This window comes from Crinia signifera, chromosome 5 (assembly GCF_055691185.1).
Source record: "Crinia signifera chromosome 5, ASM5569118v1, whole genome shotgun sequence".
In the NCBI taxonomy this organism is placed as follows: Eukaryota; Metazoa; Chordata; class Amphibia; order Anura; family Myobatrachidae; genus Crinia; species Crinia signifera.
This window is the reverse complement of record NC_139221.1, coordinates 18,792,228-18,810,219: the sequence shown is the minus strand read 5'-3', so window position 1 is coordinate 18,810,219 and position 17,992 is coordinate 18,792,228. Positions and strand designations below refer to the sequence as shown.

The following is a 17,992-nucleotide window of genomic DNA, read 5'->3' as shown; positions in this document are numbered from 1 at the left end:
GTAAACAGCAAAGACAAGCAGAGTTACAGCATTTCAGCATACAGATGTCACAGCATAGTTCAAACTCCTCATAATGTTGCTGATGGGGGAACAGCTGCTCAGGTGATTGGCCCCCGGGTAGGGACCACTGGCTACGGTAGGGACCACTGGAATATTGCAAGGAGTTTGTACTATGTTGTGACACCTGTATGCTGCAATGCTGTGAGCATCCTTACATATGCTGCTCACCTGGATAAGGGATACTCAACCTGTACCAAGAATCATGAGGTAGGCATATATACAAATAATAACGTAAAATAGCAATCACAAAAAATCAGGAAGTTCAAAATATATCACTGAGCAGAAGAGATTATTCAAACCCTTTGGAGCTACCACCCAGAATCGGTGGATCCATCCAGCCTCTCTTCTCAGTAACCGGGCACCCGTATCACGCCTCGGACTAGAGGGGGAATATGATCAATAATTCCATATTTCAGACTTGATAAGCTATACTTCACTTCAAGGAAATGCTGCGTAATGGGTTGCTCACTCTTGTTACTGGCCAAAGCCATACGGATAGATGACCGGTGTACCGCCATTCTTTTTTTGAATTTCCTTTGCTTTTTTCCTATGTAGTACCCCTTTCACACCCACAAATAACCCTGGTCTGGAACCAGCCACTGTGCGGTGTGAAATGGGCTTTTGAAAAGTCCCCGGTCCAGCAACCGAGTGGGTCCCGGGTTGCTGGGCAGTGTGAACAATTAACCCAGGTGGAGTGATCCGGGTTAACCGTCCAGTGAGGAGGCAGGGTCAGCTACATGCTCCTCCCCCGCCCCCTGATGATGTGGCACCACTCTGCCCTATCCCCCAATAAAGTCAGCAACCTGGCTTATTGCCGAGTCGCTATGGAGATCTTCACCTTGCAAATGCATGGTCGGACCTGTGTCCAAAATCCAGGTGTATTTGCGATGTAAAAGGGGTATTGTGGTACTTGTTTCCTAGCACGGCCACACCGATTATAATGGCACAAGACCGACGCAATGCACCCGATTTCAACGACCAACGTTAATGGTCCCGACCGACGCGATGCCCCCAATTTTTCCTTTGCCGGCAAAATGGACCTGATTTCAAAGGAAATCGGGTCCATCGCAGGGATCGTGTACCTTAACTTAAAGATACACGATCCCAAAGATTGTGGCCCTGCTAGGAAACAAGTACCGGTATTGCTGATGCCACATGGGCACAAAATCTGGTAAATTACATATGAGCCCTCGTAGGAAACATGATGCTGAATGAGATACTTTTTCTCAGAGTGGGGATGACAAAAAAAATTCCATGCAATCATATAGTTGCAGGTTGTGCAAGAGCATCTGAAACATACGTTTGTCTGAAATGCGTGAAAAGAGACCCGTTTGGGCACAGAAACAGGACTTTTCCTATCCAATTAAGGTCGGATTTAGGTGGGCATTGTTGATAAACCCTTAATGGGCTCGATGAGTGATATAAAATCATTGTGACTTTAGACTGAAGATCGGGCGCAATAAAAAAAATAGCAATTTTTAGCCCATAGATATATGTATATATACTATTTATTTATAAATAATATATATCTACATATATATAAAATAAATGAGAAAGTCGTTTATAATCATGTTGGTCGTCTCTACAGAACAACAGGTGCTTGGCTCCATCAACACAGAAATATCTCCTTTTATTTATCTCTCCTCCACCAACATGGCGCCTCCCCGCCGACACCTGACGCCGCCGACGTCACACGCTGCCGGGCGCTCTCTTCTAACGGACCTCCCGCCTCTATGGTGACGCCCTGTGGTATTTTCATCAGTAAACATCCTGCTGGTTTGAACGCGCGGTTTGGGCGGCCGGAAGGGGCGCGGCCGCCATCTTGTTTGTTTTAGTGGCGCTGGCGGCTGGCGAGAGAGTGGGAGAGAAGACGAGAGGGCCTCAGCAGGGACCCGGCCCCAGCACACGGAGGTGAGTGAGCGCTCCCTGCATGAGACGCGCGGGGCGGCTTCCGGCGGGCAGCGACCAACGTCTCCGGCCCTCCCCGGTGGGGGGACTCCAACATGGCGGCGGAGGAGGCCGCGCTCTGCTGGCTCCCGGGCCTGTCATGGGGTAACCCCCCTCCTCCCCAGTATGGGGGCGGCGGTGGTGGTGTGGCCGGGTCTCGGTCTCTGCACTGACCAGACACTGTTCTATGCCTGGCTGTGGTGTGACTACAAGTCCCAGCGTGCCTTCCTATAAGCCGCCTCCAGATAGCGGCCTGTTGCTTCCTGAGTGGATGTGATATTATTACTGTGTATGTATGTATGACTGTGTGTGTGTGTGTATATAATTTTATAAAATTATTTTCCATATGGCTGTAATATAATATTATTTTACTGTATAAGCCATATTGCAGTGTGTGTGTGTGTATATATATATATATGTGGCTGCTGCATCCCATGTACGTGTATATATAGTTTTTGCCCCCCCTGTCCTGTAGGGTTTTGCCCTGTAATGAATGCGCGTGGTGTCTGTCATTGGTCGGTGTTGCAGACCCCCATGCAGATATATTTATTTAATAAGTTTCTTATATAGCGCACACGTTCTGCAGCGCTGTACAGAGAATATTGGAACATTCACATCAGTCCCTGCTCCAGTGGAGCTTACACTCTATATTCCCTACCACATGTACACGCACACAGACATTCTAGGGTTAATTTGTTGGGAGCCAATTAACCTACCAGTATATTTTAGGTTTGTGGGAGGAAACCGGAGTACCCAGAGGAAACCCACTCAAGTACGGGGAGAATATACAAACTCCGCACATATATATGATTATAATAATGCACCTGTTAGGTACTGCCGGGCTGTAGGTGTGTTTCTTGTTTAGTTATGGAGTGATATCTGCTATAATGACCTCCGCTGTGATGGAGCTGGGCCGGTGCGAGGTACTAGGGAACGGGAAGTTGTGCTGAGTTCCAGTGATCCTGTCTTCGGGCCGGGTTACGCCTGTGACTCCTGTTATCTGCTGTAGTTGCCTCTTGGGCTTCCTGATATTCAATTAAGAGCAATGCAGTCTTTAATTGCTGGTCATTACTTTTATACACCGTTTTAGTTGTCTCCCCATTGGAGTGTGCAATGTATCAAATACCGTATTTGTGAAAACCTTAAGTTACGCCGTACGGTGCACCCAGGATATTTTGTAGTGCTCCTAATTCACTTGAACGCACTCACCTTGTCTTGTGTTAACAATCTGAACTGTGCAGCTGTGGCCATATTGTATGTATTTATAGCCCTAAACTGACTTGTGTTTTACTTATTTGTATTGACTGTACTGTAAATGTTTATGTATTAAATGGTAACTTTATGGCGCTATGGGAATCTACGAGTCTATAGAAATGATATGGTATCAAATAAATTTGGTATTTAAATGTTGGTACTATGTCATGTGATCACACAAGATTTTGTTAGTAATTGTTCAATGAATATTTTAAGAGGTGCATAGGTCAATAGTTACCTAATGTGGATTAGAAGACTTAACCCTCTGAGTGCCAAGTTGGTAAAAATAGGTGTTTCCAAGCAAAGGTGTAATTCATCATAATGACCTGTAATGTTTACCTTATATAGGAAATCTTTTTTTGCACTTTTTTTCTTTTTGAATTTATATAACAAATGTGAGCGACTGGCCTTTTTATCAACTTTTTTACATCTCGCAGATGTTGGCACTCAAAAGGTTAAATGCGCCATAGCATTTGTCCAATTCTGCCAATGGGTTGTGATAGAAAAGCCTCTGTAAATAAAGTGCACAGCTGACAGACCATGGTCTGCTTGTAGAGCCCTTTAGGTTAGCACCACACATTCCTGCTGCCAAATTGCATTCCTAATACTGCTCTTGAGCCGGTTATCCCCTGGACTTTGCAAGTGTGCAGTGCAAGTTATGACAGGCACTTCTGCTTTGCAACCTAAGGGGCTGCACTGTTCTCATTGGATGGTTTTTTTATTACATTTGCTGTTTGTGCAAAAGGGAACAACTGCCGGGTCGCATCCGGGTCCAAAAAACGTGCGACCCGCCAGTTTTGGTGTAAAAGTGGTATAAGTCTCTAACAATTTTTTTGCTCCTGCATACAGTGTTGCTCATGTATGGGTTGAAGCAACACGTGTAATGTAGTGTACACACCAGAACGATTTGGCCCAAAACTACCCGATTTATGTACAATCTCGAACTTAAATTTGGCATGTTTTGGGCCATTTCTGATTTCGATCCGCAGTTCATTTTTCAGCTCCTACCTGCAGCAGGGACGTGAGCACCGCAGATCGTAAGCGAGTTGTGCAATTGTATTACGACTCGCTCATGGTCTGCATCGTTCTGGTGTGTACCCAGCATAAGTCTGACACTTTGGGGCTGATGTAGAGCTGTACATACAGTAGGTGTGTTCTTTCTTTACCTGTATGTGCTGTGTGCGCTTCCTCATGACTTATTGTGTGTTGCATTACAGCTTCTTCTGTCCGCCATGGGGTTGGTGGAGTGTATATTAGGGCACTTTCCCTCCATTTACATCGTGTATTGACGTTTCTCGCTTGGCTGTCTGCTTTCTAAGGTTCATTTCATGGTGTGATAGGTCATGACATTGGGGCAGAATCATTGAAGTGTGATCTCCCCTTGGAGCCCTCTGCAGTGTGTGCCTGTGTACCTTTCCCACTATTACAGGACAGGAGACTGCTTCTGTTTGCATAGGATGTTTCGTACCAGTAACGCAAGCCTGCAGCATCAATATAACCTGTACTTCATTCGCCCCTTTCAACTTACATCGAACAGATGTTTCAAGACGTTGCAATAAACTAACAACCTTATGTGATGTATACACTTACCGAGTACACTGTTTGGGGGTGGCGGCTGTTTTTGCGCAGTAGCATCTCTCCTCTTTGACTCTACTCTTGCTGCCATTCCCAGTTTGTAATACAAATGACCTGCTTGCTGTGGCATTATGACCCATCTTCTAGTTAAATCTGTGACTTTGATCTCTTGCTTCTACTCTGGTTCTGACATTGCGGATTAATAGTTTTGGGCACATCCCATTCTGTTTAAGCTGACCATGCATCAGCGATGGATTGGGGCAACTGAGCAATTGTGACAACTGCCTTAACCCTTCACCAGTTGATTGTAATCAAAGTGATCACCATCACAAATTGGTCAACATGTTGGCCAATCAGCAATGGTTCAGACATATGATTGCTAGTGTATGGTGGCAATCAGTCTTTCAAACGTTTGGATAATTGTACAAATCAATCGCTGCTATAGAGATTACAATTGGGTGGGCAGTTTCAGATTTTAAGATGCAATGTGAAAATCTGCAAATCGCTGGAAAAAACTGCAGTGTGTGGGCGCAGATTGCAAGTTGGGCATTTGTTCAGCCGTGGAACAAACTGCAAAATCATCAAATCGTAAGGTTTTTCAGGTCATGTATGGGGGACTTAAAGCCCATACACACTAGACAATGGGGGTGGGTTCAATATGGTGTACCGTGGCAGTAGGGAGCTTCCAGCTCTATTCTATTCAGTGCGCTGTTAAGTTGGAGAATGCTGATACTCCCGGGTGTGGAGTCGCGAGTACTGTCATTTTCCAACGTAACCGCCCCGCGGCGATGCTCTTTGCTCCGTGCTAGGGCTTAGAACAGCATTGACAACCTAGTTTTGTAGCTAGCCTAGTAATATGCACCTTTTTTGAAGCCCTAATGAAGCTTCATGTGCAGTTGACAGAAACCCACATTAATGTCCCGAGGAAGAGTGTATTGCTTAGAAGTTTTACCGTTCCCCCCCCCCCCCCCATATGTGTTTTTTCCTTATTTCCCTTGTATAGAAGTTGCATTACATAATTACTTATTAGCAGGGCTGATTAGACTGTTTGCGCTGCTCCGGGTGACACTATACTATACTGATGGGGCAATATGAAATCTTTCACCAATTTCTGCTCGCCACCTCAGAGGACTGCAAGCAGGAATCATTGCACCTGTCAGCGGAGCCAATGGAATCGTGGTCTCTGGGTGTGCAAGCATGGGGCCCCCTCTGTGTCCTGCAAAACCATGCAAGTGCTGTGTAAGCTGCTAAACCGCAGCATCTACCCATTAAACTGGGGATTACACCATAATGCTCAGTTATATTGTACACCTAGGAATAAAGAATATTATTTCGGTTTCCCTTGTTGCTCTTTTAGCAGCAGATTTATTAAGCTCAGTGAAGTGATAAAGTGTCTGGTTTTTATCACCGGCCAATCGGCTCCTAACTGAAATGACAGGTAGGAGCTGATTGGCCGGTGATAAAAACCAAACACTTTATCACTTCACTGGGCTTAATAAATCTACCCTTTTGAGTGCAATCTGCTGCTTTTGTTACACCTTGCACCCTCTTTGGTTGGACAACTGAATTAAGAGAGAGACCAGTTTTGGCGCTTAAACAGGACTTTTCGTATTGGGCCCACTAGTTTGGTTGGGTTTAGCTGCTACACACAATTGTTCTGTTTAACTATCTCTTGCAAAAAAAAACCTGCATTATTTAACTAGTTTTTGTTTTCTGTTGATTGTCTGATTTTAAGATCAAAATAATGACCCGCGTCTGTTTTTGTCCTGCAGGTTATAAAACTAGCTCTGGAAAATGTTTTACGCACACTTTGTTCTGAGCAAGAGGGGGCCGCTGGCCAAAATCTGGCTAGCGGCCCACTGGGACAAGAAGCTCACGAAAGCCCACGTGTTTGAGTGCAACTTGGAGAGCAGCGTGGAAAGCATCATCTCCCCTAAGGTATGCCGCATGTATATCACACTGTTTACTTGGAGCACTTGGTTTTTTTGATAAATGTCAAATATCTACTTGAAGTCTAACCAATCCTGATATTGTTTCTAGGTGAAGATGGCTCTGCGTACTTCTGGGCATCTTCTCTTGGGTGTGGTAAGAATCTACCACAGGAAAGCAAAATACCTTCTTGCTGACTGCAATGAAGCTTTTATTAAAATCAAGATGGCTTTTCGGCCTGGTAAGTATATGATCTTTACAGTATTTACTGCTCTGATTATGGCCGTTTCTGTCTGTCATTGCATTATAAGATAACTAGATGCCCAGTTCACGATAAAATCGCCACTGTGCTACTTGTTGCCTGGGCAACCCACCCCTGTAAAATGTCATTTGCTGTTATCTTGTCTAAACAGAAATCTGGATGGAGGGCTACTTATGTTCAATAAGGTCTGGCAGCCGACTATCTTCATGGCTAATATATTTTAAGGCCACATAATCCCTGTTTCCGATCAGGAACTGGACAAATGCCTGTTCCTGCCAGTCCCAAGCTTTTCGATAGAATGCAGACACTGTCACCACCTGTGTAACTTTTTTACATATAAACCTGTTTACTTAAAAATTACTGATTTTATTTACGACTTGGCATTCATCACAAAATATATCTTTAAAAAATGTTATTTATTTAAAAACAAAAAATACCAATTGTATGGTTTTCAGGATTTGGGCAGTCCGATTCGTTGTATTGAATCTGATTTGGATGTATTGCTTACCTTTATAAATAAACACTTGCTGGGCATTTACCTGTAATTAATAATAAAAGGACTAACTTATTTCTAATGCTGTTGTATGAGCAGGATACATCCTTTATCAGTATCGGCATTGTAATTGGTTGCTCGGTTTCAAAGTTATGTAGCAAAATGTCCCGCTGTTTACGATGCATCACCATTGTACTCTGGAAAATGGTCACCTCTCATTGGGGGTTATTCTAGTCCATTCTTTCTGACAAAATCCTTCTTAGATGGACAAAACCATGTGCACTGCGGGTGGGGCAGATGTAACTTGTGCAGAGAGAATTAGATTTGGGTGGGGTTTTTCTTCAAAGTGAGATCTATATTGAAGTGTAAAATCATGCAGTCAGTATTTTCCCTGCACAGAAACAAAATAACTCACCCAAATCTAATTCTCTCTGCACATGTTACATCCGCCCCCCTGCAGTGCACATGGTTTTGTCCATCTAAGAAGGATTTTGTCAGAAAGAATAAACCCCATTGTGTCCTTACTTGTGTGGTCTGGAAATGGGGATAGTTATTTGCAGTCACCCACTAAGCATGTTTTTTCTAAATGAGGGTTGAAAAGAGGTAAAATGTTCCACCCAAGCAATTTTATTTATTAAGGACAGCGGTACTGAAGCTTGAGATGTCCGTGCTATGCCCAGAACTGTAATGTGTGTGTGTGTGTGCTTTTTACCATTCTGAGGCCAGGAATGTGATTTAAATGGTTATGTTCCAAAATATAAAGTTTTACCATATAATCTTACTGATGTGACTACATACCATGCCTAGGTTATACCATTGTAAAACTAGCAATAGATTAAATTTACTGGTATCTTAATGCAGGCTGAAGGGTATAGGAGATAATCCATTCCCTGCCACACATCTGTGCTCTATCTACAGTGGTTTGTAGATTCTACTTGGATAACTTCAGGTAGCAAAAGAGAACAAATTATACAGGGAATTTAATCCAGTATTTTGACTGGTTGAAGGTCCCGACAGTTGGAATCCCGGGCCTTTTTGGGTTCTTCCAACAGCCAGAATTCAGTCTTCTGTCGAGTGTTGGAAAGTCAGTGAATTGTTGGAAACGTGGATGATTTGTCAAATTGAATAGACTGCCGTTCTGACAATACTGTCCTCCATAGGGAGACGAGTCCTGGCCAGGATTGAATGCCTTAACTGCTGATATTTCCACGGTCGGACATATAGGCAGACATTGAATATTCCCTTATATATTTTAAAAATAATATAGAACTGGTTTATAAAGCCTGCAACAAATAAAGCCGATCATAAAGATGTAAGTGGATAAGTACATAAGATACAGATTTCAGCGTGTGGGAAGTTATTACCATGTTTAAGTCTACAGTACTGGCCTCTTGTTAATGAGAGAATAACATCCATTGCACATCTAGACTACCTCCTGCTTCTGCACTGACTAAGGATCCTGTTGAAATATTTTAAACACCTCCCCTAGTTCTTTATTTTAATATCTTCTAGACTGCAGCAAACAGTAAAACATCAGCTAAGTAACTTGCATCTGGTGGTCCAGATCAACCATTAGCAAATGTGACTCGCTGTCCCTCAGCCCTTGTTATATAACGTCTCTAAAGTTGGTGCAATGTTTTATTACAGGGGTTGTGGATTTACCGGAGGAAAACAGGGAAGCTGCTTACAATGCTATCACACTGCCTGAAGAGTTCCACGACTTTGACCAACCGTTACCAGATCTTGAGTAAGTAATTTGGGATATTGGGGCTTCTGACTCGTTTCCCCAGGATACTGTAAATGGAAGGACTCTACATCAGGGGTGGCCAAACCAGTCCTTGAGATCTACCAATGGTCCACGTTTTCCAGGTTACCTAGCTGGTGCACAGCTGGAGTCATTACTGTCACATTTTAAAACATGCTGCATTCATTCCTACTATAGATCCACAGGTTGCCTGGAAAACATGCACCGTTGGTAGATCTTGAGGACCGATTCGGCCACCTCTGCTCTACATTGTCAAGTGGGGACTTTAATAGATTAACCCCTTCGCTGGCACTCCCGAGAATTTTCCTGGCTATGCGCCAGTGCCCAGCCTGGCAAGCCTGGAAAATATTCGGGAGTGCCACTGCCCGCACTCCCTCTTGACAGGCAGCACTGTGGAGATCACTCTGCTTCAGCTGCTGCCCGGTCCCTGGAAAGTTTTTTTTTTTTTTTTAGGGAGCACTCCATGAAAGAACTCGCCCAGGTGGGAGCGCTCCCTTTAAAAAAAAAAAAAAAAAAACTCCTTCCTAAGGGGCTAACTACAACAGTACGGTCATTGCTTAACTTTTAGGGGAGTGTTCTGTAAACTCAGATTGGCAGAATAGCAGTCAGCGATGGTGGTCTGTTCAGAATGACTTCACTTCCTGGTTGGATGCACTTGTAAACATTGCCCAAACCCTTTTCTCTTAGTGACATTGACGTGGCCCAACAGTTCAGCCTGAACCAGAGTCGAGTGGAGGAGATCACCATGAGGGAAGAGGTTGGAAACATCAACATCCTGCAAGATAATGACTTTGGTGGGTAGCGCTGCTTACAATCTCATGAGCTTGCCTAGTTTGTTTGTTTATTTTTTTTTGGGGGGGGGGGGGGTTGCTACTGTGTGGGTTCTAGTATTACAGATTTTCAGATTTTATTTCAAGTGTACATGTATTTTTTGTTATTTATTCAATGTTATGCCAAGTTTTGTTTCCCTGTATTGTTCCTTTGTACGGCGCTGCGAAACACTTGTGGCGCCTTATAAATAAAATTATAATAATAATAATGGAAGAATCTTAAGACCTTTATTTTAATTCAAATTATTTGTTCACACTGTACAAACGACCAATGATGACATGGGGCTTCGTGTACATTTGTCACCATCTATTTGGCCTTACAGGATACGTGGACCTGGCCAAATTGGAGGTCTAGATGACTTTTGGTGGGGGTGTTTCGAAAACTCTAACGGCTTTATCCGTGTTACAGGTGACTTTGGTATGGACGACCGGGAGATGATGAGGGAAGGCAGCGCGTTTGAAGATGACATGTTGGTCAGCACCAGTGCCTCCAATCTCCTCCTGGAGCCTGAGCAGAACGCCAGTCAGCTGACTGAGAAGAGCAACCACCTGGAGTACGACGAGCAGTACAAAGATGACAATTTCGGAGAAGTAAACGATGGTGGCATTTTAGGTATGAGCGAATGTCTGCAGGTGATGTAAATGCAGCAACAGTCACTGGCCCCTAATGGTCGTCATCCGTCCAAGCGTAACAAACTCACTCGGAATGTATTGGGCAACATTGCATTCTGTCCTGACTCTGCTGAACTCTGCGGTGTAGCTGTACCCCTGTTTTGTGTTCTTATACTTGTATGTGCCTACTAATGTTGTGCGACTTTAGGAATATATAGCTTACTCCAGCAGGTTGTGTTTTTTTTGGGGGGGACTCCATATTTGACGTGAGGTTTCTCCTCCGGTAATGACATTAGAAAGGAGAATTTTTTTTTTTCTGGCAAAGCCAGACTATAGGAAGTCATTCCTGTAACAAATACGTTGTTCCCAATGTTTATACGCACTGGCGTTTTCTATTTGTATTTATCAGTGTTTGCTGCCACCTCAGGATGTCTTCATGTTCTGCGCATAAAATGACCGACTGTCTCTTCTTGCAGATGACAAGCTATTAAGCAACGATGGTGGAGGCATATTTGACGACCCACCGGCCATTCCTGTTGAAGGTGTGGCAATGCCAGAGCAGCCTGCCCACGATGATGATCTGGATGATGATAATGTGTCCAGTGGGTACTGCCCCTGTAAGTAATTATATTATGTGTGTCCGTCACACTCTCCGTAATCTTCCTTCTGGCTCCTTTGTTTCTATTGTTTACCATTGTTTGGTCAGTCTAACAGTTCCTGGTCACTTGTGTTTCAGTGGGTGGAGCGGATAGTCCAGATTCAGTAGATCCCGTGGAACCCCTTCCCACCATGACCGATCAGACTACCTTGGTTCCCAATGAAGAGGAAGCCTTTGCTCTTGAGCCTATTGACATTACAGGTGAATATCTTTGAAGACTTTGGCATTTATTGAGACTTTTTATGTATGTGATCTGTTTACTACTATGTACTACTACTGCCTGAGTGCAGAACATATGCGTTTTACATGTAACATGTGACTCGAAGCAATCATCGGATACTGTAAGTGGGTTTAAGAGGCTTAACGTACTATACTGTCCCCCAATCTTCCAGTTAAGGAAACTAAAGCCAAGAGGAAGAGGAAGCTGATCGTGGACAGTGTGAAGGAGTTGGACAGCAAAACTATCCGCGCCCAGCTGAGCGACTACTCGGACATCGTCACCACTCTGGACCTGGCGCCTCCCACAAAGAAACTGATGATGTGGAAGGAGACGGGAGGCGTGGAGAAGCTGTTTTCTCTGCCCGCTCAGCCCCTGTGGAACATCAGGCTCCTGAAGGTAATAGGGCCTTCTCTGTATCAATCGTCAGTGGGTTGACTATTGGTCTGCTTTTTGCTTTGCATACAGTAGTCTGTCTATAATCAGATGTAAGGGATTCTCTGGGATGTAAATGGGAGAGGGCTCTTTAGTGCTTCTGCTCAATGACTCGATTCCTCTGTTGTAGCTGTTCACACGATGCCTCACACCCCTGGTTCCTGATGAGCTCAGGAAGAGGAGGAAAGGCGGCGAAGCGGATAACTTGGACGAGTTCCTTAAGGAGTTCGAGAATCCTGAAGTTCCAAGAGAGGAGATGAGGCAGCAAGATGTCATTGGTACGTGTTTGCCACTGTCTGGTGCTAAGTATATTCACATGGAAACTTGGAGCCCAATTCAGACCGGCGGCATGCTAGGCTGCATTTATTCACTTGCCATCAAATGATTATACTTCCCGTTTTTTTGGCTGCTTAAATACTTTTTGGTGTAACTATTGCCCTGCTATTCCTTGGTGACCATTCCCAGAGTTCTCTTGTGCGCACCGGACGGCTGTTATGGTTTTGGAAACAAGTTTGTTTATTCTTTCACCTGTTCTCCTCCAGATCAGCCCATCTTGGAAGAAGCTAGCCGACTCCAGGAGTCCTTGATGGAAGGTAGCAGGACCCAGCTGGATGAGACTGTGATGCCACCACCTCAGCCGCAAGGGGTGAAACGTGACTCCCAACAGATGGAGCCAGAGCCCTTGATCCCAGTGAGTAATGCTCCCAAGTTATGTTAGTTATGGGGAAGGGGGGCTAGATCCATAATGGGTAGGAGTAAAAGAATAACTTCCAAGTTGGCTTTTGTTAGACAGTACATTTATGCTGATTTTATTATGTATTCATATAGCAGGAACCGGAGCCTCAGATAGAAATGCCACCGGTGGAGCTTCCCCCAGAAGAGCCTCCAAATCTTAACGACCTGATCCCAGAGTTAAACCTTGTGCCTGAAAAGGAGAAAGAGAAAGACGAGGAAGAGGAGGAGGAGGTACGGATTGTGGGCATTGTGCATTTCCTTTGTGTGTGGTACTTTCACATAGCAGTCAAGCCTGTAATTATGTGCAGGAGACTATTGGTGGTGAATGTTGGCTCCACCCATAAAATGGCTGCCTCTATAAGTGCATAATCATAGGGCTCTGCCACAGGTTCTTTCTGTATCCAATAAGATTGCATGGAAGTGGAATCTCTCACATTTGTTGTTTCACGTAATCTTTTAATTGCTCGCTGAGTCGTTTGCTTCTGTCTTGGTGCCTTCAGTTCCCCATACTATGTAGCATTTGGCGCTAGCTGTGAACGACTTGTTAAATATATACAGTATTGCTAGGAAATTGGCAAAGGAGTCCCCAAACGAGACACCGGTACATTGTAATCTTCCTAACAAGCCAACCAAAAAAGAAACATCTGTGATTTTTAACATCTCAATAAAATAGAAATCTGCTTTGCTAAATATTTCCTCCGCGCAGAGACGAGAGGCCCGTTCGCTGCCTGTTCAACAAGCAGGTAGTTTAGAGCAAGAGCGCGGCGCTCTCGGGACTTTGAGAAATGTGAATTCATTTTCTACATCACTTGTTATCCTATGAATTTTAATCAAGGCTCGCAGCTGTTTCACTAAGTGCTGTTATTGTCACTGCAGGAGGAGGATACAACGGGGACCGAGCAGGACCAGGAGGAGAGACGGTGGAACAAGAGAACCCAGCAGATGCTGCACGGTCTTCAGGTACGGAGCCAGTTCCTGTCTGTCTCATGGAGGACACGAAGTTCTCTTACTGACGTCATATTAATCCATTGGTGTTTTAGCTGCTCCTAGTTCCGACGTTACACAAATAACGATGTTTGGATATTTAATTTTATTCTCTTTAGAAAGTTTTACATATCCCCTCTACTTATATGCTGTATATAATTCTATTTTCTTTGAATAGAACAGTGTTCTGTCGAGTGCCCGAGTGAAGGTCCTTCACCAGAGCCGCTATGCGCTGTTCTCCCTACAGCAAACACGTTGTCACTGTCTTTTATCTCTTCATCCCCCGCAGAGAGTTCTCGCCAGGACAGGAGCGGAATCAATCAGCCTGCTCGAACTGTGCCGGAACACCAACCGAAAGCAAGCGGCGGCCAAGTTCTACAGCTTCCTCGTTCTCAAAAAGCAACAGGCCATCGAGCTCACCCAAGAGGAACCCTACAGCGACATCATCGCAACACCAGGACCAAGATTTCACGTGGTGTAAGCTGCGCCAAGGGACCTCACTCCACGTATGAACATCTATGCCGGAACTTGCATGGCGGTGCAATGTGCGAACGGCTTCCCCCGAACATCATGCTGGTCAAGTGTCATGTTGGTGACTTTGCCCCCTGGCTTTTATACGTCTTGATTGTTTTAATATGTACAAAGTTTTATCTTTTATTTTTTCCTCCCCCTTCTAATGTAACATTATATTTTTTATGGGTTATAAATGTGGATGGGGCCGAGTGTAATTTTTTTTGTCTTAAATGTTTTTACTTTAGATTTTAATAGTTTTAAAAGGACTCATTACGACTTCTCGAGAGTAAAACTGTAGGCTAATGATTACGTATTATATCTAGGCAGTCGTGTGCAGTATTGAGAACTACAAACACACACGCTTTGTTTTAAGTCGTTGCCTTTTTTTTTTATTTTACATTAAGGCTTATTTCCATTTCACAGCTGACCCTTCTGTGCACCTTTAGTGTGTCCTTATTCCTTCCAATATGCAGCAATAGCGGACCAGTGGTTGCTTTGCTAGCTTGGCACGTGCAGTGGCAATCTGCAGAGTTTTCTGGTTTTGCCCTCTGTAAGAGAAAGTGATCAGCCCTATATTTAAAAAAAAAAAAAGAATTTTTGTTTAAACCCTTAAACTAGTGACATCTGCTGATGTGTTGTGTTAATGGCGAACTAGTAAAAGCAGTGTTTCTGTGTAGGCGGAGCCTATAGAAGCTGTAAACCAGACCAGTCGTTTTAATTGTACGGTAGTGGGGAAGTGCATCCTACCGTCCTTCGTTGGCAACCTGACCAATTCTTTCGGTTTTAGAACTGGCTAAATACGGAGCAGTAGGCGCCAGCTCAGTAATCTTGTGTAAACCAATTAACACCACTTTTACTCCAAATAACAAACTATTGGGTGGCAGCTGTTTTATCCACCAGAAAGAGAAGGACAAATGGGGTTTTCATAATAGTGCACCACGGGTAATGGGGAGTATAGGATGATGGATGTAATTCCATGTTCTAGCGCTCCCATAGGATCGCTAAATCTGTAACCTGGATAGCAGCACATATCTCTCATTAGAGATTCTGTAGTCACTGCTGTTCTGTGTGACGAGAACGATTACACCAGTGGCTTTGGCATATTGCCAAATACAGCAGAAGGTCAGCTGACCATAAGTTTTTAGGTATCGCCTTTTAGAACGAGCATGTTAAAGGGCAGTGGTCCTATACAAATTTTGCGCTTATTGTGTATGCTGAACCGGTAGCCGTGAGCACAATGCTGTATCAGACGCAAGTGGTTCTAGATGTCGCTGACTCGGCGAATCAGCTGGCGGTGTTCCGTGGCATTTTGGTCCGGCCAACAGTACTCTTCAAACATTGAATTAGTCGGAAACTACTCATTTTGGTATGACGCCAACATTGGCCAGGCCTGTTGCATTGTGGGGGGGGGGGGGGTTGTTTTGTTTTAAATTTAGCCTTTCTACTTTTTGTAGTAGCAAATGTAAAATTCCTGTAAATATTGACACATTTTAGTATTTTAATTCATTAAAGGAAAACAAAACAAATTCCGTCTTAGATTTTATTTTTGTCTGCCCATTTGATAGGCCTCATTTAATAAACGTGTTGTGGATTATACTTTGACGATCTAGATACATACTGTACTTTCTTAGATGCTTGAGGCCTTCCTCCATATCCTCATCTCTGTGCTCCGCAGCCTCTGCTCATGGCAGGTCCCATTGTCGTCGGCTCCTGTAAAATGGTTTTAAAAGTAAACTGACCCGTCACTATGTAAGAGGGAGCCCTTTATTCCGTGGTCTTGGTATCTAGGGACTCGGAATGCCGTGTTTCTGTGTTCTCACGTGACTGATCTTGTAAGCGATTTTCTTGGACTTTACAGCGACTACATCGTCCAGCTGGCCATAGACATACTTGCAGCCCAAGGTGTCCTCCGGGGCTCATGATGTAGAATAAAGGTTAAGAGATTAGTTACGGCCTTCTATTTAGCGTCTCATAATCATCGTAATACATAGCACTCACATGACATTACTGCTTGTTCAATTGAATCTCCAGTGTTCTATCAACTATAGAACGCTATTGGCAGTTGGTTTTGTACCATGCCACGGTATAGGGAGATGAATGCATATTGATCAGGTCAGTTTGTATAGAGTTGGCCAATTATGGTAAGTTTGTTTGTCTGCATTTTCTCATACAATCCGTGCTGTATCTGATAAGACCATGGATCTCTGTAAGAATAGTCTGTAGTCCTGGGTGCAGTCCTTACTAGGAGACACTTCTCTATAATGTATTTTTGCAGGACTAGATGTTGGCATCCGAGGTGAGAACTGTGTTCTTGGGATGCTTATCATGTCGGCTACATTTCATACCTTTAATACTGCACACTTCTAGCTTGGAATATTAACCCACCCCACACCTCCATGTATTGTGAAGGAATAATATATTCTCGAGAATTCTATTGTATCGCGTGGCCCTTCTGATCTCTGTACAGTCTTGTGGGTTTTTTTTTTTTTTCAAAGATCCCAGTGTATCAGCACTATCCACCGAAATACATTTTCAATTATTTAAAATATCAATATTCTGCTTATTTTTATCTACATTTTTTTTGTTTTATACTTTTTTTTTTTTTTTTTTTCCTACAAAAACATTCTAACACTCAATGTGGCTGGCCAACTTAATTTATGTTTTCAAATTATACTTAAAAAATCCTCTGATCATTGTGTAAAGTAAAATGAGAGCTTTAAGCACGCATTTCTATTTTCTATTTGACGTGCCTCAAGAAAACCCCCAACCTCCCTCTTCCCCTCCACCACCTTCTTGTATAAAGAGAGATTGTAGATAAACCTGGATGTTCTAATTATAGAAATCTGTTACTTGTTAAACATCTTAGTCAGTTTTCATTGCTTCTTGAGATAACTGTTTATGAAGATAGTTGATATGCTGTGTTATGTATAACTTTTCTAATAAAAGTCCGGATAATTTAAAGTTCTGTGTCCTTATTTCATCTCTGTATTGTATTAAGCTGGGAGAGGGGTCTTGTTTGGCTGCATCTCTTACCTGCTAGGAAAGGTGCTGCGCCTAAGGTGTTGCATTTACAGTACACACTTACATAAAGCACATGCCAGTGTTAAGGGGCCACAAAGTGTCTGCAGCTCTGTACAAATAATATGCATAAGGGGGATTTGGTGAGGGTAGGGCAACTCTAACTTGCAGCAGCAAGTGGTGGTAAATTGTAGAAAGGAGGGAGGGTGGCAATTCTGCACCACTGAACAAAACCTAAAAAAGGTGTGCACGTGTGGCATGGATGGTGCTTTGTGGAGAGCTTACATACCAAAGGGAAGGGTGAACAGTTGGAAAACTGGTTGAAGTGGAAGCACACCAACAGGTACAGGAAAGAATTGGGTGGGTGAGTTATACCACTTTCACATCGCAAACGCCGGGTCAGACACCAGCTCGCTCGACCCCCCCCCCCCCCCCCCCTGGTTACCGGTTTACATTGCCCAGCAACCTGGGTAAAACCTTTTTGTTTTTTAACCCAGGATTTTTTAAAAGGCCCTTTTAACACCACACAGTGAACCGGCTTATTTGTGCAGTGTATAGGGGTATTACAGAACTAGAATGTCACATCAACCAATAGTGAATTTGTTACTGGTCAGAAACCTACACTGGGGCAGATGTATTAAGGCCCCCATACACTACGTGATTTGGCCCCGATTTCACCCGATTCTGGATTCCGCCGTCGGGACC

The 17,992-nt window shown here is 43.8% G+C and overlaps 1 protein-coding gene across 1 annotated transcript; it reads left to right on the top strand.

Moving 5' to 3' along the window:
• The first annotated feature begins 1,812 nt into the window (after nucleotides 1-1,812).
• RAD21 (RAD21 cohesin complex component) lies at nucleotides 1,813-17,230 on the top strand. Its single transcript, XM_083186722.1, has 14 exons — nucleotides 1,813-1,971; nucleotides 6,609-6,774; nucleotides 6,877-7,006; nucleotides 9,168-9,267; nucleotides 9,973-10,079; nucleotides 10,525-10,728; nucleotides 11,204-11,344; nucleotides 11,464-11,586; nucleotides 11,778-12,001; nucleotides 12,168-12,315; nucleotides 12,580-12,728; nucleotides 12,866-13,003; nucleotides 13,649-13,732; nucleotides 14,046-17,230. Exons 2-14 carry the CDS (start codon nucleotides 6,631-6,633, stop codon nucleotides 14,235-14,237), a joined length of 1,884 nt encoding a protein of 627 aa, XP_083042848.1. The 5' UTR covers nucleotides 1,813-1,971; nucleotides 6,609-6,630; the 3' UTR covers nucleotides 14,238-17,230.
• The last annotated feature ends 762 nt before the right edge of the window (nucleotides 17,231-17,992 follow it).

What these genes read in the sequence shown, in the direction of transcription:
- RAD21 (XM_083186722.1), top strand. Translation starts at nt 6,631, where the DNA reads ATGTTTTACGCACACTTTGTTCTGAGCAAGAGGGGGCCGCTGGCCAAA. An exon ending in CAACCGTTACCAGATCTTGA is followed by an intron (nt 9,268 to 9,972) that starts GTAAGTAATTTG and finishes CTTTTCTCTTAG; the next exon opens with TGACATTGACGTGGCCCAAC. An exon ending in GGAACATCAGGCTCCTGAAG is followed by an intron (nt 12,002 to 12,167) that starts GTAATAGGGCCT and finishes CCTCTGTTGTAG; the next exon opens with CTGTTCACACGATGCCTCAC.